At 42.2% G+C, this 21,331-nt stretch overlaps 1 protein-coding gene across 5 annotated transcripts in view; it reads right to left on the reverse strand.

The window, feature by feature from the left end:
* Nucleotides 1–410: 410 nt before the first annotated feature.
* The window catches only part of MAPK6 (mitogen-activated protein kinase 6), a 34,413-nt gene continuing 13,492 nt past the window's right edge, over nucleotides 411–21,331 (reverse strand). The window contains exons 2-7 of one of the 5 annotated variants that reach the window (XM_083411997.1): nucleotides 15,183–15,276; nucleotides 6,514–7,676; nucleotides 6,070–6,214; nucleotides 4,904–5,068; nucleotides 3,803–4,004; nucleotides 411–2,776 (exon numbers count right to left, since the gene is read on the reverse strand). In XM_083411997.1, coding sequence (XP_083268123.1) covers nucleotides 1,684–2,776; nucleotides 3,803–4,004; nucleotides 4,904–5,068; nucleotides 6,070–6,214; nucleotides 6,514–7,068 — 2,160 coding nt within the window. In that variant the 5' untranslated portion in view covers nucleotides 7,069–7,676; nucleotides 15,183–15,276 and the 3' untranslated portion in view covers nucleotides 411–1,683. Of the gene's footprint in view, nucleotides 2,777–3,802; nucleotides 4,005–4,903; nucleotides 5,069–6,069; nucleotides 6,215–6,513; nucleotides 7,677–12,157; nucleotides 13,587–13,737; nucleotides 14,189–15,182; nucleotides 15,277–15,351; nucleotides 15,455–21,331 lie in introns of those variants that run through there. The other 4 variants (XM_083411998.1, XM_083411995.1, XM_083411999.1 and 1 more) reach the window with 4 other exon arrangements.

A 21,331-nucleotide genomic window follows, 5' to 3' on the forward strand; every position in this document is an offset into this window, starting at 1 on the left:
GCACGTTGAAAATAAAAGGTGAAGTAATGGCAAGATGGATAACTTTTTACTTGTATGAAACAAGTCTCCAGTTATTTTGCTTTTGCAATGCAGGTGGCTATGCATTACATAGCTATCCCAATTTTGAATATACTGTCATTTTTTTGGTTTAAGATTAGAATGAAAGAGTCACAAGTAGGAAGGTCAGACCGTTCTCCTCCTTCAGACAATGCTGGAAATGGCATGCTTTGCCTGAAATGCTTTGTATGAAAAACAGCACACACAAGGGGAAAATGTTTCCATTTTAATTCCTTACCCCGCTACAATTGTCATTTCCTAGACCTGGGAACAAGCTTGAAACTGATTAATGCTCATGTCTTGCAATTACTCAAGGCTATCTGAAGCACTCCCATGTCAAGACAAAAGAATAATTTTTGCTGGCCATGTTTTTATTTGTTTCTCTTTAAAACAGGGGTGCCAATGATACATAGTTTCCCAAAAACAAAAACAACAAAAACCCAGAAGGCAAAACAAACTGTCAGAAGACCGAGATGCTACATGCTACATTTAACCTAATTATACTCATGCTTGCTTTGGGGATGAGACAAAGGGCATCATTCAGTAAAAACATACAGTAAAAACAAAATGTCTGGCCATATAGAACTTTCAACCTACAGTAATGTTGTACCTTAATTGCTTCCATGCACACAACTAACATTACAAAAATTGTTCTTAAAAAATTAACACAATTAAGACTTCTAGGAGCATTTTATAATAAAACAATTCCTAATTTCTTTGTAGAGAGAGATCAAGCACCTCCAAATTGCAAATTCCTATACACAGTGAGTGCCTTACTTGAAGTGAAATCTCTTTAAAAACTCATATGGATCACCTCAGAATAAGGGGATGTTATTTCATCTCTATTTCAGCTATGTAGGCAATAAACCACAGTGCTAACAAGAACTTTATCTGTAAAGCAAGTTCAATTTTTTTTTACTTTCTATCATGACAGAAAATATAATTTGCTAAAATAAATAAAACGCTGCATATTAACATTTCCACTATAAAGAAGGCATACCAGAATATTTATAAATATTGAATGATTTCTCCATACCACCTACTACAATAATGTTGGCTAAATAGAAGTGCATTATGAAAAGCACTATGGGTGGTTAATGTTTTGCCACATACTGCTGTTACCTTGAGGTAGATAACACATGCGTACCAAATTCTGCATTTATTTTTCAGTTGCTGCTGGTATCATGTGTCTAAGAAGTGTGTACAGTATGAAAAATTCTAAAATACATATGAATGAAAATGTTTCAGGGAAAAATAGATATTTTCATGCAAATATGTATAGTCTCACTGTGTAATTTTCAAGGCAAGATTCTTATTTTTCCTCTGCAAAGCATGAACTGTTTAAACTGAAGAGTGTTTCTACTTGGTTTAGTGCATTTTCTTCTTGTTTCCTCCTGCAATGTGCATTGTTTTGCTCTGTTCTTTACTTTTGTGTGCAAATGACATGCCAGTTTTTAAAAAAAGAATTGTCATGTAAATAAAGTAATTCTGGATTGTAAAAACAATGGTAAACAGAAAACTAAGGAAATTCATACCAAAGTTAACATTATCTGATTTCAAGTAAAAAAATTACTTACAATAAAAAAGAACACACATTTCATGAATACAAAAAGAAATGTCTGCCGTTTAGTTTAGGTGTTTCAGAATGCTGCTGTATGTTTTGTGGGGAATCTGAGGAGATGATTTCATAGCAGACGGCGTTAGCGTGGCCTGTATGGATTTAAGTGGTGACCCAACGGGGCTGTGAAACTGAGGAATACCTATCGCTTCAAGGTGCTTGTTAAAGAGAAATTCCCCACTATTGCTTAAAAAGCTCCCCTCTCTTTCTTTCTCCCCAAGCTTCCCATCTTCTACTGGCTCAGTTTCTAGCATCTCAGCATCTTCCTTCTTGCTAAAAAACCTGTCCAGGTAACTGGTGTACGGATTCTCCTTCTCAATCTGCTCATCCTTTCTGACTTCGCAACAAAACTGGTCTATGAGGAAACATTCCTCCCCACCATTTACGAGCTGCCCATCCCATGAATTTTGGTAAAGAGCTTCCAATTGGGCCAAGTTGGCCATTCCTTTCTCCTGCTTCTCTCTGCTTACTGACTTGGATATGCCTTTCGACTCTAGGTGGGACACTGAGCTATTCAAGTCATTTAATTTGTCAATATCAGTTGACTCGTGCTGCAAACTAAGCTGAATAGTTCCTGCAATAAACGAATCAAAATCAAACCCTTGATTCTTCTCCTTCTCTTTTTCTGCAAGCTGCGAGGCTTCCTCAAGAGCTATCTGAGCTTTCACCAATCCATTCCTTTCACATTTGGACTTGCCTTTCTTATCTGACTTCTCTTTGCTCTGCTCCTTCCAGTTGGAAAGATCTATGATAAGCTTGGGCTCATAGTAATGGTTCACTTCACTCTCTCTCCAGACCAGATTATCTAGGTATGAAGAGGACCTCATTTTGTAATTACAAGTGTGGCTACATTCCAGATCACAGTACTTGTTTTCATGATGATCTGGATACTGCCAGCAAGGCTCAGTGGAAAAGTGGGTATCAAACGCTGGGTCCTCTAGGTACTTTTCACGATCGCCATCCAAATATTTGCGAGGGTCTACTTGTACTTCTTCCTCATCAGTCCCATCAGAAAGAGCCTTTGGATCACGCTGAACTTCATCAGCTTCAAAATTGTTATGACTAGGCCAGTCATGGTCTGAAAATTGACTGTCATGATATCTGTAATATTAACAGCTTATGTTAGTAAATTGCAGGCATCCACTTGCTTACATAGTGCAGAAGAGTCAAGACAGATAACAGCTATGAAAACTATGAATAGCCACTCATTTTAGACTCAATGGTATGGCAAGTCAACTGGCAACTTTCCACACTCTTCAGAAAGCTTTAATTTTGAAGCTTTTCTCAGTGACAGCAGAACTCATTCCTTAGCATACAATTTGCGAAAGGATTGCATCTTCATTTAAGGTGATGTTAACATTTCAGTGTCCTATTTCAGTTGCAGATTTCTTAGCAGAAGGGAGAAGAGGAACCTTTACTCCCAACAATCATATTTTAAAAATTGGTTTTTTTGTTTTAACTGCTGCATTTAGCTTTAACCTGAAACTGCAACAGTTTGAGAACTGTTTCAAAATTACACATTTAGAAAATGGTTCCAAATATTGGCTGGTGTCAACAATCAGAGTTATAAAGTGCAAACTCTTATGATAACGAATTTGTGATGCTTCAGTGAGTACAATGTTAATTTTACTAAATGCTCACAGAAGGTTTCCTCCCCACTGGGGTATTCACATCTTGGTTATAAAATGGAAGTCAATGTATTTGGGGAAGTACATTAACAAAGATGCCACTATTCTGGAAAGTCACATTATTTTCCCAATACATATTTTGCATTGGAATGAATGTACAAGATGCTGCTCATCATTCTGTTGCAAAACTAGCTACAGAACACCCAGTGCACATGGACTTTTATCCCCTTAGCTGGTCAGCTGAAGCTAATGGGGTAAGTGGTTTGGGACACCATGCAAATGGTAGCAATTAATTATAATAATTAGAATGGAGAAAATTCTAATCTAATTTATGGGGACGGGGCGGTTGAGAAGAATTTATGCTCCAAGATCCTTTTCCTCCTCCTCATAGAAATGCTTCTTCCACCTCAGAGCATTCCATCACTGTTAAAAGAAGAAACCAGCTGGTGTTTCAGGCACAGTTGCAACATGCAAACAGAATGATTTTGAAGCTGTTTACCTTTCCCAATTATAGATGTGGCTGTGACTTTCGTCCATGAGCAAAATATCGTCCACCTCGTCCTCAATGTGGAAAGGATGGCTTGAAATGGGCTCATCAGTTGGAAAGGAGTAAATACTCATATAAGGATGGGACAAAGCTTCTTCTGCTGTCAATCGATCCATGGGACTAAACGTCAGTATTTGTTCCAGGAAGTCCAGTGCTAAAGAGGGCAAAATGAATAGCTGGCTGTTTGTTTGTTTTTTAGTCATTCTCTAGTAAGATAAAGTATGAAATGCAAAAACAATGCTTACATTATTTGTGGACAGGTCTTAATTATTTCAATTTTCTGAGCACTAGAACCAAATATTTAGTAGCCGCTTGTAGAAGACTATATGATTTGTACAATTGCAAAAAGAAAGCACTGTAGTGTTTTTAGCTCACTTCTACAAGCAGCAATGAATCTGATAGAGACAACAGAAATAAGTGGGGTGGGTGTAAATATGCCAGGCTTGTAAATACTGTAGCTACTTGCACCTGGTTCAGTATGAGAACAAAGAGTTACATCCTAGCAGCTACATAGGTAAACTTTATGAAGGACAGCTCTTTTGTCTCTTTTAGGGCACAAATCACTAGTACTTCCCCATGAGGGAACACAAGAAAAGCTTCTTAGGATTATACACTTTTGTGGACTTGTTTGGACAAAATACATAGTGTCCACAGTAGCAGCCATCAACTGTTTCTACTACCTACCATGATTATACATTTTTCCCCAACCAGCGCAATTCACTAGGGGACTAAGCATTCAGCCTTGAACTGCCTGGTCTGATTCTCCACGGAATACTGAGTTTCTGTTTAACTCAGCAAATCAGACAGCTCAAGGGGGAAAATGATATTCCCACAGAACACAGCCCTTTCCCAAGAGGACTCAGGAACTGGTATAATAAGACATACACAAAAACAACTCAATCCACAATTCACCGGAGATTGTCTTGCCCCCAACATGTGTGGAAGGCAGTGTTCATGGCATGCACTAACAGCCTGAAATGTAGATGCCGCTCTTGCCAAACCAGCTCTCTGATGACAAAAAGAAGGGGGAGAGGAAAGAAGAAGCCAAATTACCTTCAGGGCTAATGCCTGGGAGGAGCTGAGTTAAAGGTTTGTGTGGCTCAGTCATATCATTTTTAATGTAAACTGGGATTACGCTAAGAAGTTCCTGACGATCTTCCTCGTGCACAACAGGAATTGATTCTAAAATCAGCTGCATCTGTTCAAGTTCATGGGCACCTAAATGTGAAGGCAAAAAGCACATCAGTCCTGTTCCAGACACCCATTTATTCATCAACACAGCTAAGAAATTCCTTATAATGCCATAATCGTTCCCTCTATGTACTAAACCCAGGCTTCAGAGGGAGAGTGTAGTTAGTTAGGTAGTCAAAGTAGCAGTACTCACACACATCACAGGCATAGAAGAATACCAAGTATAGAAGTAGTACACCATACATTGGGGGGGGGGGAGGCTTAAATAGGTGGGCAAGATCCCCAGAAACAGCCCAATGGGGGCTGAACATGCTCAGTCGCCACAGAACTATAGTTGACTGACTTGGGAGCAAGAAGCAGTGGAATGCCTGGAATCCTAAACAGCAACACCCCAAACTGGAACATTTTGTTGCAGCCTCTACTTACAGGACTCTCATTTCCCACCCTTAGAAAGAGTTAATAGACGTTTCCCATGCAAACTCCAGAAAATGCTATCAAAGTTACCTCTTCCTGCCATTAATTAGTTACAGACTCTAGTTGGCCATTAGGTTTAGCTCCTGACTTAAAAACAGGTTCCTCTACCTTAGTGGTGTGTTATCATTTTCCAAATTAAAATGCCCCCAAAGCAAACAGAAACACCACCCTGTAACACCCCATTCCTTTCCAACATTTCCTTGTCAGTCATTAATTCAAACAATACATGAAATCATGAAAAAGATCTGAATCATTTTCTGTACATTTCTCAATCTGTAGTATCAAACAGGTACCAACTAACCTATTGGTCATCTCGATATATACTTATTTGCTATTAAAATGTTCCAAGATGGAACTGCTATGGATTTCAAAACAGCTGTTAATATGTCACACCTCTAGGCACTAACATTCATGAATGGATTAAAAGCATTGGCCACTTTCATTCCAATAAGCTCTTTGCTTTTCCAAACTGAAGTTTTACTGCCTACATCAATATAACGCACAGAGGTCTTATACTTAAGATGACAGGTTTGCACCCATCCTTCTCCACCAACCTGCAAAGAGAGTTTTTCCTGTGAGCATTTCAGCAAAGATGCAACCTGCAGCCCACATATCAATGGCTTTAGTATAGTTGTTGGGCGATAGCAAGAGGCGAGGTGATCTGTACCATTTAGTAACCAATCCTTCGGAAAGATGGCCCTACAGAAAGAGAAATTTTACTTGCATTTGATTTATCACATTTGTAGCCTGCCCTTCCTCCAAGCAGCTCAGGGCAACATATTTGGGGTGATTTCATTTTCACCTCTCAACTCTGGAAGGTCAAAGAGCAGCATGGAGAGGTTTGAAAGCCCTTTGTAAACATCTCCAAGCAGCTCCTTTGTAGGAAATTTGTAGATCTTTGGCACCACCAAGGTGTTGCTGGCTTTTACTTTGGTTTTATTCTGATGGATCTTTTGTTTCTTATTTATGCCTGTGTTGTATTGCCCATCTTTACGTACCTTGTGAGAATAATGAGGATCCATGATCCGTGCAAGGCCAAAGTCACCAATTTTCAGCACCAAATCTTCAGTATTAATGAACAGGTTAGCTGGCTTGAGATCTCTGTGCAGAACGTTTGCAGAGTGAATATATTTGAGCCCACGTAGCAGCTGGTACATGAAGAGTCTGGCATGTTCTTCCAGTAATGGCCCCTGCTCTAGCAGGTTAGCCAGATCTGTCTCCATGTATTCTTGAACAATGTAAACACAGTTCTGTTCTGTAAGAGAGCCTACATCATCTGTCAGTTGACTTCCGTTGGGACCAAGGATTTCAAACACTTTAACAATGTTATCATGGTCAAGTCTTCTAATAATTTTGATCTCACGCAGAGCATGTTTAACGCTCTGAGGATCTGTAAGCACAATTTTCTTGACAGCCACTCGTTTGTCACAGTCATTATCGACAGCAGAAAAAACTAAGCCATTGCCACCACAGCCCAGAGGTTTCAAGTCCATATACCGAGAACCTACATCGAAACCATGAATGTTCATTAGGCTTTCAAACTTCTCTGCCATTATGTTGAAATTCTTTTGTGTTGTTTTTTTTCCTTTTAAAACTACTAAGCTTCTGCAAACATGTACAGATGCTTCCACTGGTATATGAAGGGTCTTGCAGAAAAGGAGAAGAAAAATTTCAGGTTGAATGCACGATAGTTTTCTGACACTCTCATTGCATTGCCAGTCAGGCCCGTTGTATCCCCGTTATAATTAGAACTTGAGCAAAGATAGAGAGGTTGCAGCATTCATAGTTCAAGGAAGGTGCAGCATATCCGCAGACATTAAAAGGAAATACAAGGAAATCAAACGGAATGAAGTGACATACTATAGACTCCACTCTACTGTGCTAAACTGCATTTAACGAAAATGTGAATAAATATGCACGTAATAGGCTTCTATTAACATCCTCCTCACAGTGCAGATACATTCAGTGTTGGACTGGTCCTGAGCAGCTTCATTCTATGGTGTTAAATAAGCACTTTTCTCTCCTCTTCCTTTCTTCTTTTCTTTTGTTTAGTTCGTCAAGGAAGAGGCAGCTTACAAAAGAGGCTGTTAGTTAATGATCAGGTGGCTCCAGCTCACCACAATCACAATCAAAGCTACCATCCATCTTGTTCTGTGAAAACCTGAAGAAAAAAAAGAAAAAGAAAAGCCATATATCAGCACTCCCAAACCATACATGCTTTTCAAACAAAGAGTGTTTAACAGTGCACTCTTTCATAATTGCTTGCTGTGCACCAGAATGTAAAATACAGGGGCAGAACTAGGCATTATGAATCTTTTGATCTACTGGAGAAACCAGAAGCAAGGCTCATCTCCTTATGAACAAGTTGCTTCTGGTTCATCAAGAATTCTCCACCCCACACACAGTAAAGAGAGGCTCTTAGTTGGTAAAGTTCTCAAATTTCTTCTCTACAAGCAAGTTGATATTCAACTACAGTGGTATCTCTACTTACACGCACCTCTCGTTATGTATCCTTCGGGATACGCAAACGACAAACCCGGAAGTATTTTTCTGGGTTTCGCCATGCGCGCATGCACAGAAGCGCTCTATTGCGCCACACGCATGCGCAGAACAAGCACCTCTGGTTGTGAAAACCTCGGGATCCAACCGGAGCTCCAGAACGGTTCCCGTCCACAACCGGAGGTACCACTGTATCTGGTAAGAGCTTAGAGTTGAGGCTTCAGCTCACTGGTGTGTGTTTTTGAAAGGGAAGTTTAAGAAAAGCTATTGAACTACCAAAGTGGTGCATGTACTTAAAGGAAACTTGCGCCTCTATGGAGGGGAGGAGCATTTCATACTTGAAGATAAAGTCTGGAAATAAATCTAAAAACTAAACATGGGATACAAGAAGCAAAAAAATTCAAATTCTTCAATTTGCTGTTGATTCATTAAGTTATGTATCCATATGCTTTATGATGTATCCAACATAAAATATAGAATCTTGGTTAAAACATCTATGTGGTCTCACCCTAGAATGGAGCAAATTTTACACTGTTTATGATATTTATAGTGCTGCTATATGGTGGCAGAAGCTTGCAGGAAATATGAACATTAAGATAAAGTACAGTAACTATAAGCTATGCTATGTGAAGAGGCCATATTACTTGGAAGTATTGCTGTGTCTAGAAAGAACTTTTATTTATTTTACTAAATTTCAAACTAAGTGGGTTATGCTTGAGTGAAATATTAGCCCCTCCCCCCACTATTCTCTTACACAAATAAGTTCACCCTTTAAGCCAGGGGTGACTAAATGTCCTTGAGCTGAGGACCAGAATGACCCATGGTCAACCCTCTGTGTATGTTGAAGTGTGCATGGCCAAAGTATAAAAATGGTCATATTTTGGAAGTTGGGGTGGGGGGAGGCCACACAAAAATTAACACCACAGCATCACAGCTGGGAACCTATGGGAATAGCCAGTAAAAAAACCAAAAACATTTTTAAAAGTTAACATATTTTTTTAAAAAAATATGGGGCCACAAAGGGTTTTTTTTTGGCATTGTGACATCACAGTGGGACACCAAAAGTACCAGTTTTAAACATCTTTTTTTTTTAGTGATAAATTTGAGGGGCCACAGCAACCTCTTGGGGGCAGTAAGGCTGCCCTACTTTAAGGTATATTGACCTTTCAGGTTAGGCACACAGCTTCTCACAACCTAGCTTGATGATTGTGAAATCACTTCATATAGAAATGATATTATTTTGGAAATCTTTAAATTGTGTTTCAGTATTATCAAGTAGGTGCCTATTTCTCTTTATGTCCAGAGTTTTTGCATCCAGCTACAGTCCTCAAAAGTACATATTTTGAAACGCTCTCACTGACGTCCATTTGAGGCCTACAAAATTACAGTGGTACCCCTGGATGCGAACGGGATCCGTTCCGGAGCTCCATTCACATCCTGAGTAGAACACAACCCGCGACTGCACGTCTGCATGTGTGCGGGTTGCGATTCGCCGCTTCCGCGTATGCATGTGACGTCATTTTGAGTGTCTGCGCATGCGGCGAAACCCGGAAGTAACGTGCTCCGTTACTTCCTTGTCGCCACGCAGCATAACTTGAAAATGCTCAACCTGAAGCATATTTAACCTGAGGTATGACTGTACTTTGAAGAAATACATCTGAGGATAGCAGACTTAAAGAAATGTTTGATTATCTCAAGAGTGAAATGCTGAAACTGTTTTTGGCAACACAAGAGAAACTGTCTCTCAACAGTTTGTAGCTTCTAGCATGAGAATTTGTTCAAACTATCACCAAGAGTAAAACTGATCACTCAGTGTTGGAAGGAAAGGTAATATTTGCTACAATTTTTTCATAATAAAGATGAAACATGTCCTTCGCTTACAAACAACTTGATTCCTGTTTCCATTGCTATGCAGATAATCCAACCGAAAAACCAAAGGAGCCCAGCAAAATATTGGCTTGTAGTTCTGTAGAACTACCCATGATTCATTTGGTTTAGGCTTGTGACAACTTAAGGCTTCAGTTCTCAGCTTTTCTGCATTTTTTCACCCAGCTTCCCATAGCAGTTAAGCAATTATGGCTACAATCTTAGAGCTCGTCATCTTTCAAGTCGTGGCTGAAATTTAAACTATTAAATACAGAATGGTGCTTTGTCAGAAGACCACAGGGCAGAAAATCAAAATGGCACTTCTGAGTCACAGTTGCATGCTTCAAACAAAGGGATGCTATTAAAATTAACTCATTAGGCACACTTTTCTGCCCATTCATATTATTAGTACCAATAATAATAATAATAATAATAATGAAATATTCAAAGTAGCTTTCTGGATCTTCCACATGCAAATATTCAAAATTGCCAAGAGCTTCTTATGACACATCAGTATCAGCCCTAAGTTTTAGGATCAGTCACAGCTGCCTTCCTTGAAATGACAGGGGAGGGGAGAGTACTCTACAGGAAGTAAGAGTATTAATCATTTCTGTAGGGCTTTGCCATTTTCACCGCATTTACACCTACAATAACCTTTAGAGGCACAATAGGCTTAAGGGCCACCCAGAAAGTTTTACCACCAAGCCAAGAATTAGAAGCTGAATTAGAATCTTCTATTCCACATCTAGCTGGCCCTCAACAAAACATCTGTAGTGCAACAAGTGCTGAAGGAAAAATAATTTTACACGATGTCATGATTGAAACAGAAAGAAAAGGCAAGTGAGTCTTTCCCCCCGGGTCACTGTAATCGTACCTTATTGTATTCAAGGAGCAAAAATTACTTAGCTGGGCTTTTTTAGAACAATAGGAATATTATGCAGAACCCAACTACCAGCCCCACAACAGTGTTCCTGGTTTACCAGAGAACTATGAGTTACATAGAAAATAATGTTATTTAGGTTCTGAATATAGATTTTCTGTTAGTGGCAACACATGCACGGAGACTGCTACCTCAATACTGTTGGCAACATAACCCTTTCAAACAGATACCCATTAAAAAAGAATATACTAGCCTACCTTTACAAGGAATATTGCATTCCACTGATCACCATTGTGCATTACACTATTTTTTGTCAATTTCACAATAAGAGCTCCTAGTAAGGCTAGCATTTTGTAATGACAGTTACACAACTCACTGATGATCAGGTCATAATAGCAACTCCTATTTTTATTACAAGTAAGAATCTGCAAGTGTTAAAAGAAAGCTGTTATACAAGGGGATAGAAGTCCAATCTCCATATATGTAACTATACAAGTGCTTATGTGGATTCTTTTTTATCTCAGCCACGTTGCACACTGTAGGGAGTGAGTCATCATAAGAACTCATGAAACTGCAGCTCTTTTTCCTCAAACCTCCCACCGAGTCTCCACACACTCCAAAATTGTTAACTTACATATGCTCAAAATGAATATATGAAGACACAGCACTTTCCCACCAGAAACAAGGGATCAGTAATTCACATCATTAAATAAACCACTCCTTTAAAAATTGTATACTGTTTAATCCTTGTCTTGATTTGCTTCCCAAAGTTATTGCAGTTTTTACAAGAATGAACTGCTGAAGGGAAAGACCCCCACCAACCAGCACATAAGACAGTTCACAAAAAGTAGATGGTAGCACATAATAGAAATTACTACTTCTACTTGAATGTTGATATAACCCACTACCTTTTCATTTTCTATGCTAGTAAATAATTAAGTAATTAACCTGGATTAAAGGCAAGTGATTTTAGCCACCCCAAACTGCCTTCAGCACTATCACCATGAAGTTTCAATAGTTAATCTGAGATTATGGGCCCCTCTGGTATGGCCCAATGCAGGCTCATTTTCTTTCATTTAGCCTACAATCCTTTGCGCATGCTTCTAAGTTCCATTGCTGGGACATACTTCTGAGTAAAAATGCATAACAGTATCCTGCAGTTACTTGTTAATTAAAGAATTTAATTTTCTTCAAAAAGAGACTTCCAATAGAGCTTAGTAGGACCTACTCTCATGCCTCTATGTGCTTTCTAGAGAAAAGCTATATACAGGGCTCCTTCTGACTGAACCACACAAACTGGAAAGTGATCCTGGGCCCTCCCAATAAGAGACAGGGAACCAGAACAGCTCCTGCATGTAGCAATCCTGGAAAACCACTGGTAAAAAAAGTTCACTTGCCTGCAATTATTTTGTCTCCTAACAATCCTTCTGCCACAGCCTCTTTGCCACAATGGATATTTTCCTCCTCCATGTCACTGTTACACACAACTATTATTAAACCCTCTACTAGTTGGGTGGGCCTGATACTTTAAACACGGTCTTGGATGCCACTGTCACAGAAAAATCTACCTTCAGATGTCTTTCAGTTGCCACAAAGGGGTGATGGGGGAGAACGAGAGAAAGAGAAAAGATTCTGAAAAAATCCACAGTTCCATTCAACCGCAGGGCCCCCCTTAAAACCTCTGTCGTTATTATACCGCAACTGCTTTTCACACCACAAGTTGCTGCTTTCCTGGGGCAGTTTTTAAATAGAGGAGGCAAGTGCCCATAAGATAAAAGGGCAGTCGGGTTCTCTAGTTCCTCTGGATGAAAAGAAACACTGCAGCAGTTGCTTTTAAAGGCGCAGAGCAGGAGGATGGAGGCCGGGAAATGAATGAAGAGTGTCCTAAGGGCGAGAGGGAAGCCGCAAGTGCCGCAGTGCCTGGTGGCCACATGTGGGAAAGGGGGAAAAGAGCAGACGGGGACAGGCCCCTTTTGGGCAGAAAATTTTGTTTCGCAACGGAGACTTCCACGTCAGGCGACACCCGCCTAACGCATCCTTCCCACTCCAGAGATGAAGAAATCCGCGAGCGCGTCACTGATCCGCCCTCGTGGTGATCAGAAAACCCCTTTTCCGTCCACTTTAAAAACAAACAAAAAAGGTCGGCCAGGCAGCTCTCTGCGTGTTTACTCGGAAGTAAGGCTCGCCCATTCCCAAGCAAAGCATGCCCAGGGTCGCCAGCTTTCACAACGCAACCCTATGCGGCTTTTTTTTTTTACACGGAAGTAAGCTCCGTTCGCGCGTTAAACCCACGCTGGAGGGTTATGATCCCGGATCCAAGGAGAAGAGAGCGGCCCCTTTGCGGGGGTCTACTCGGACACGGGTGCGAAAGGGCCCCTGGCGAAATGCCACCCGGCCTTCGCCTCCTCACGGGGGAGAAAGTCCCGCCGAACTCAGCGGGGCTTCCGCGCGAGTAACAAAAACAAACGCGTGCCTGGGATCGGGGCGCTGCGAGAGGCCTCGTGGGGGCGGCGTGAATGGCCGCCACGCGGGACCGCCCGCCGTCTCCCCTCGCCGGCCTCCATTGTCCCGGGCTGGGGGCGAGGAAACGGGAGACGGCGGGCTTTTGCCCTTTCCCCGAAGCCTCCTTCTCCTCCTCCACCTCGCTTCTCAGAGGCGGGAAGGGCCGCCACGAGCCGGCCCCAGGGTTTCTCTTCTCTCTTTCCCACCCTCCACTCCTCAACCCTCCGGTCCTCCTCGGGCACGGAGCGCCGGCCGCCGGGGAGGCTCCGCCGCACTGCGGAAGGCCTGGCCGGGCTTCCCCCGCCGGGCAGAGGCCCCGGCAGGGCGCGCGAGAGGCGCCAGAACAAAGCGCCTTTGTGCAGTGGCGGCAGGAGCGAGACCGCTCGCACTGCGGCCCGAGCCTCGCCGCTGCTCTCGACCCTCCGTCTCCGCCTCCCATGCCGGACCCACCGCCCGCCGCTTTCCCGCAACTCACGGCGCTGCCCAGGCTCATGGAGAAAGGAGAGAGAAGCCTCGGAGCTCCGCCGCCGGGCCTTGGCGGAAGGGTCTCGGCGCCAGCAGCAGAAGCCCTGCTCCAGCGGCGGCTACTTGCCATGTAACCCGGCTACGAGGACAAGAGAAAGCGGCGGGCGGGCGAAGCGGAGAAGCTCCGCCTTCGGGTGGAGCGGCGGGCGGGCCGAGCTGAGGCGGCTCCGCCTCGCCAGGACGGGGAAACGTGGCGGTTGAGGTCAAGGCGGCGGCGGCGGCGCGCGGCCTTGTCCCCACTGAGGGGAATCTGCGCCTGAGAGGCTCGCGCCGACCGCTCGCCGCACAAAACAGCAGAAGCGGACGACGACAGCCGGGTCATGGCATGACTGTCATACATAATAATAAAAATAACATGACGACGGCGACGGAAGGGTGATGATATGTTAAAAGGCCACATGATAATGAAGCGCGAGAAGAAAAGAAATTGGGGGAAAAGGATGCCTTTCTCTATTCTGGATGTGGATGAGGGGAGCTCGCACGAAGCATAGTGACCCTAAAACGGAATTAAGTGCAGAAATCAGGCGTAGGCAAACTTGGCCCGCCAGATGTTTTTGGGACTACAACTCCCATCATCCCTGACTACTGGTCCTGTTAGCTAGGGATGGTGGGAGTTGTAGTCCCAAAATATCTGAAGGGCTGAGTTTGCCTATGCCTGACCTAAATCATGTCTGGACAGATTAGGAAACATCTGCCTTCTCTGAAGGATCCTTCATCTCCAGGCCCACTTTTATCTGCAATCCAGTCTCATAAGTAAGAACCAACTGTATTCGCTAATGAGGCATCCTTTCTTAGGGAGTTTAAGCCTAAATACATGAAAAATTGAAAAAAAATTCCTACAATTTTAACTACAGCCTTCATTTTCATCTCCTTCCTCTGTTCCCTAACCGGTATCAGTTTTTATTTGTAAGCCGCTAGGGGCAGGGACTTGTTCTCTGTGCAGAGACAGAGTACAGAGATAGATGGTGCTATACATAAATTGGGACTATTTCACAAAGCTTCGAACCCTTTATAGTCTGGATTATTTAATCTGAAGGAGACTTGAACCAAGTCTAGGGATTTTATGGAGTTTAAAACCATTTACAGCAATCTCCATCTGGCACTCAAACCTCATTGAAGCTTGATTTTAAAACCAGTACAGTATGCCATTACATGAATCAACACAGATAAATTTACTCCTTGAAAACAAGTTTGGTTTTTACTCCTCTTTCAATGCATGCTGTAGACACATCTTATTAGAAGTTAGGAGGAGGCTATTTAGTATTGCCTCCTTCAAATACCCCAAAACACTGTGCCAAGAGCAGAATGAATGATCTGCCATAATGGTGGAAAATCTGTTAGACCTAGAATAAAAGAGATGGGAAGAGGAAAATAAGTAAGAAGAAGAGTTGGTACCTGAATCTGCTTATTATCCTCTTCCCTCCTGACCCTTTTTCTTTTTGAATCCCATCTATTAGATTGTATGTCATTATTTTGAATGACAGACCACCTGAAGCGCACCAGCAGAAAGACAGTAGGTTAAACAAGTAAAGTACAGTAAATAAATAAATGCGTAAATTGTTACATAATGGCCCCAGTGGCAAAGACAGTTCTGGGAAGGGAGGAGTCAAATGGCAGTTGGTCCCAGCCAGGCTGATGGAGAGAACTATGTATGGCACAATAACATGGCATCATAATGCAGAGTTCAAGGGTGTGATCTTATTATGCAGCAGTCAACCTGTATGGGGATCAATGGGCTAAAACTCCAATCTTTCTATCACCCTGATTGTGAGGTCAATAAAAAGGTATCTGGGTATGAGCCATAACCTTGACGAAAGGCGGTTAAATCTGGAGTAACTATGGCCATAACCAAAACATATATGTAAATTATTACTGTACCGGTTTAACAATCATAAAGGTAAAGGTACCCCTGACCGTTAGGTCCAGTTGCGGCCGACTTTGGGGTTGCAGCGCTCATTTCGCTCTATAGGCCAAGGAACCGGCATTTGTCCGCAGACCAGCATGGCCAGCATGACTAAGCCGCTTCTGACGAACCAGAGCAGCGCACGGAAATGCCATTTACCTTCCCGCCGGAGCAGTACCTATTTATCTACTTGCACTTTGACGTGCTTTCAAACTGCTAGGTTGGCAGGAGCAGGGACCGAGCAACAAGAGCTCACCCTGTCGTGGGGATTCGAACCGCCAACCTTCTGATCAGCAAGCCCTAGGCTCTGTGGTTTAGACCACAGCGCCACCTGCGTCCCTTTAGCGCCACCCATGTCATAGCTTTACCCAAATAATCCTGGGAACTAGTTTTGTTAAGGGTGATGAGAGTTATTAGGAGACCCTATTTCCCTCACAGAGCTACAATTCCCAAAGTGGTTTAACAATCAATCCCACTTCCCAGGGGGACTCTGGGAATTGTACCTCTGTTTTTTCCTAGCAGGACTCATGCATGACAGACTGAAAAGTAACAGGTGAAGTGCTCCCTGGCATGATGGAGAATTGCTTCACCTGTTGAAGCATTCTGTCTTCGGTGATTCATTGGATAGCTCCGTGATAGGGGAATGGGATGTGACCTTCTAGGCCAGATGCAGCCATCCTTTGTTGGTCCTTCAGCTTTGCTTAATTCAAAAAGGAACCTGCTAAAATGAGTTGTTGGGCAGGGAGGTAGATTGATGACCATTCTTCACCGTGGGAAAGTGTGAACATTACGTTTTGAGGAGCTATGACACAAGATCAGAGCTTTGAGGGGATGGGACAGGGCAGGCAGCTGGCTTGCTGGCTCATCAGACAGTGGACATTTCGGGTGGTCCCGCGATAACACCTGTGAAAAGAGTGGCAGATCAACATGGGTGTAGCCAGGATTTATTTTAGGGGGGCAGGCTTTATGTTAGGGGGGCAGGACCGAGTTCTCTGTAAGGTAATTGGTCAGTTAATTATTATTTTTATTTACTTGATTGGGGGGGCAGCTACCCCCCCCCAGCTATGCCCATGCAGATTGTCATGAACCTGGTGATTACTGGTACCTATTTTTCCTAGAAAAAAACACTGCCCAAGACCATGATTAGGGGGACTGGATGAAAAAGGGGGGGGGGGGCAAGAACTCTGCACTTTAATAGTAGCATGCAAGAAAGCCTATCAGTAGGCATCGTGTGCAATGCATTAAATCAGTTCTGCCCTCTTTTTCACATGAATGTCCTATTTCAGTGGTCCTCTCCCAAAGTCCCCTCCCCCCACTTGAAAATTGCTGATGGTCTTGCCGGACGACTAAGTGGTTTTTCTGTTTGTTGTAGCAATTGTAATGCGTGATGCTGTCTGATTTTTATTGTCCTTTTATTGTTGCTTTTATTTCTTGTATTGTATTCACTATTTGCACTTCCATATAATTCGAATTGTTACTCAAGAACATGCAATATAAAAAAAATAAATGAAGCAATAAAATGGAGTTAAACATCACAATGAATATTTAACATGGGTATACTGCAAGCCACCTGCATGAAGTTTGTGGACCACCACAATTTAGGAACCCCAGCCTTATGCATTATCAGGAATTATCAGGACATAGATGTGCGAACAGGGCTACAGTTATGATCTGTAAGATCAACCAAGTACTATCTTGCATCTATCACGCTTCTGCCAAGTTCAGACAATAAATTGTATTCTCAGCAGCTGTCTCAGTGGGGAACTCCCTTTCCCTAGAGACTTGCCTGAACATGAGCCTCTGTATCTTTTGGAAGCACTGTAAAACCACTCCTCACATATACCAGTTAGGAACTATACCTCACACTGGAGGCTGCCTATTTAAGCTAGTAGAATTAGTTGGCCCAGGTGAAAAAGAGGACAAGGCTCTAATACCTTTGTTGTGTAAAAAAGCACATTTCAGCAGATGCAGCTCTGGGATATAGGAAAGACCTTGGGAAGGAGGGGCGAGACACAGAAAAGAACTCCAAAATTGTATGAAGCATCCTACTTTCAGCAAACTTTAGGTCAAAGAGAGGTCACATCCAGCTCCCCAAATGGTTACTTTTTATAGAAAAAAAATTGTAAAAATTATTGTTGCTCCCACAGATCCCGTTAAAAGTTTTTAGTGGCCCTTCAAGACCCTCCAAATTTGTCCATTTGTCCATTCATACACACACACACACACACATATGTATTGCTCTCACACCCCACTGTGATACCAAAAGTTGTCTTTTTTTTTTTTGTCTCTCCCTCCAAATTTCATAATTTTTTAAACAGTAATGTATCCAGTGCTAGTCTTACTCAAAGCAGACCCATTGAATGTAATGGACATGGCTAATTTAGGTTCATTACTTTTAATAGATCTTCTCTCAGTTAAACCTAGTTGAATGCAACCCAAGAATTATTGAAACTGATCACTCCCATGGGTCTTCTACTATGATTTTGTGAAGCCAAAAGGTTGTGTGTGTTTTTTGTCATCCCCTGAAAGTTTTCCTTGCTCTGAAAAAAAATAAATAAATTGACCACACTCACTTTTACACTTTGATCACACCCATTTTGACATGAGTGGGTTCATTTTGGCCATTGTAGGCTTGTTTGAGGGCTGGAACAATTAAATGCATGATATTGCATAACTTTGATTATTCTTGGGACAGTGCTTGGGTTCCGGGAAAGGAAGGATAATAGCAGGTGCTCATAGCTGGTCTCTTATCATATGGCAGGTGTGAATTCCTTTTGTTGCATTGTAGCTGGCCTTCAACATAGCAACAGAGACAAGGCCTGAGATTTCTAATCGTGAGCTTATTGGAAAATGCCAGGCAAATCTCCCCCTCATGTTCTCTGAATAGAGACATATCAACGAGAGGCTTTGAAAAATTAGTGACAGAAATTGAGGCTGGGTGGTATTCAACTAAGTTTAATGCACAGTGGACCAAACTTCATTAATTTCAGTGGGTCTACTCTGAGTAAAAATGAGCTGACTACCACCATCTCTCTCTCTACAGAAGGAAACAATCCCTGGTTGATCTCAGAGAGTAGGCAAGTTTACCGTATGTCAAATGATTTGGTCTTAGGATCCATTAAGCAGTTAAAGGATTTTAAAGTCCTGAGCAGAACTTTGACTGGGCCCGGAAATAGACCATTAGACAATGAAGGTGATGTAAAAGGGGATATACATGCTCCTCAAAACTGACTGTGACCAAAGGTTTAGCTGCTGAGTTTTGAACCAGCTGAAGTTTCTGAATATTTTTCAAAGGAAGGTCCACAGAGTATAGTAATCCAATTTTAATGTAACCTCCATGTGTGTCACCATGGTGAGATCTGCATTTCCCAGAAACTGTTAACAGCTATTTTAACAGTCTAAGCTGGGCAAAAGCCTTCCTGGTGACCCAGCTGAACCAAGAAGGATGTGGACAGCTTTATAATAGTAAAGAAGACTCACTTTGCCACTGATTGATCGACAGCACCATCCCACTAGTTAGAATGGGGAAGCCCAAGAAAGGCCTACTGAATAGCACTGCATGGATACGAATGGTGAGTATTGTTTCTTTGCTAACTGCCACTGCCACAGAGGAAGCAACTATACCCCACTACACCTTTAAAGCTTGTTTGAAGAACACACACCTCTCAAAGACTTCTGGGAACTGTAGTTTACTCATAATGGAGTTCCAATTTTCAGCAATCCTTTGCAGACTACACTGCCCATAATTCTTTGAGAGGGGGAAAGTGCTTTGGATGTGCTTTAAAGTTTTCTGCCACCTTCATTCAAGTCATGATCATGTCTTCCTGGTTAATCAAGGAACTGAATGAGCTGTGCTCTTGGGGGTTATCATGTCAACCACCACACTTGGTAATGGCTTGAAGACAGAGTTAATGGGATAAGAGATTGATATGGAGCAATAAATGTCAGGGTCAAGTTTGGTGGCATCAGACTGCAAATGACACGAGGGAGAGGTGGGATGAATGATAATTCATCCCCAAACTCACATGTGCAGAGGGGAGCGTTCCCATTTTTTTCAGCATATATTGACACACAGTGAAGACCTATGGGCTCTACCAGATATTTGTAACTCATGGCACTTCAGATGTTGTTGAACACCACCTCCCACTAGCCTCTGACAGCATTTATTGATTTAGGAAAAGCTATAAACCACTATAGACAGCATCTTAAAAAGCAGAGACATCACCTTGCCAACAAAGGTCCGTATAGTTAAAGCTATGGTTTTCCCAGTAGTGATGTGTGGAAGTGAGAGCTGGACCATAAAGAAGGCTGATTGACGAAGAATTGATGCTTTTGAATTATGGTGCTGGAGGAGACTCCTGAAAGTCCCCCGGACTGCAAGAAGATCAAACCTATCCATTCTTAAGGAAATCAGCCCTGAGTGCTCACTGGAAGGACAGATCGTGAAGCTGAGGCTTCAATACTTTGGCCACCTCATGAGAAGAGAAGACTCCCTGGAAAAGACCCTGATGTTGGGAAAGATTGAGGGCACAAGGAGAAGGGGACGGCAGAGGACAAGTTGGTTGGACAGTGTTCTTGAAGTTACCGGCATGAGTTTGACCAAACTGTAGGAGTCAGTGGAAGACAGGAGTGCCTGGCGTGCTCTGGTCCATGGGGTCACGAAGAGTCGGACACGACTAAACAACAACATAAACCACTTAATATAAAAAAACACCTCTAAGTAGTGTACATAAACTACTACAAAGTAGTTATCAACAACACAGACATCAAATCAGCTAAATTCAAAAAACCAAGTATATATGCTGTCTCTGAAATAAACAACATTTTAAGAGGCATCTAAAACAGGCAAGGGTGCCTGGCCAATGTTGATACTGACACATTAAAGTATTGACCCCCTCGGGTCGATGGAGCACATATAAAGTACAAGTTCCACAGATCTAAGTGGTCGAATAGGCATGTAGGGGACAAGGTGATAGTTCAAGTAAACTAATCCCAAGATGTTAAGGGTTTTATATATTAACTGTAAAACCTTGAACTTGGTCTGGGAGCAAATCAGCAGCCCCTGCACTTCTTTGAGCAAAGCTGTAATACGCTGATAGGATCTCATTCCTGTCAACACTTGTGCTGCAGCATTCTGAACTAACTGTTGTTTCTAGACCAGCAGTAAGAGAAGCTCCACACAAGAGTGCCTTGCAATAATCCCGGATTGGTCACCAATGCCTGGCCTATTGTGCTAAAGCTATCCCTGTCTATGAATGGTTGCAGCTGCCACCCTTGCTAAAGCTGATAAAAGGCACTAGTAGAATAATGGCCAGGAGTCGTGAGCAGCAAGTCTTTCAATTTTGTTTTCTCTCAACTTCTCATTTGTCTAATCTTAAATTCAGTCCTCCACATTTCCACATAAATTTGAGGGGTTTTTTAAAAATTGTAATGAAGATTCATCAGCATTTTAGTGCTCATGTCTTCTAATAAACACATTTTTGAAAAGCAATCTTGCCTAATGTAATGCATTTTTAAAAAGTTGCCTTCACTAATATATGCATTATTATGCACCATCTATTCTAGAATATGCATTTTTGTACACATTATTTGCCTGGAGAACTGCACTGAAAAATCTGGAAAAGTGCAGATTTTGAAATAT

Source organism: Podarcis tiliguerta (genome assembly GCF_965153285.1).
Source record: "Podarcis tiliguerta genome assembly, chromosome: 14".
Classification (NCBI taxonomy): Eukaryota; Metazoa; Chordata; class Lepidosauria; order Squamata; family Lacertidae; genus Podarcis; species Podarcis tiliguerta.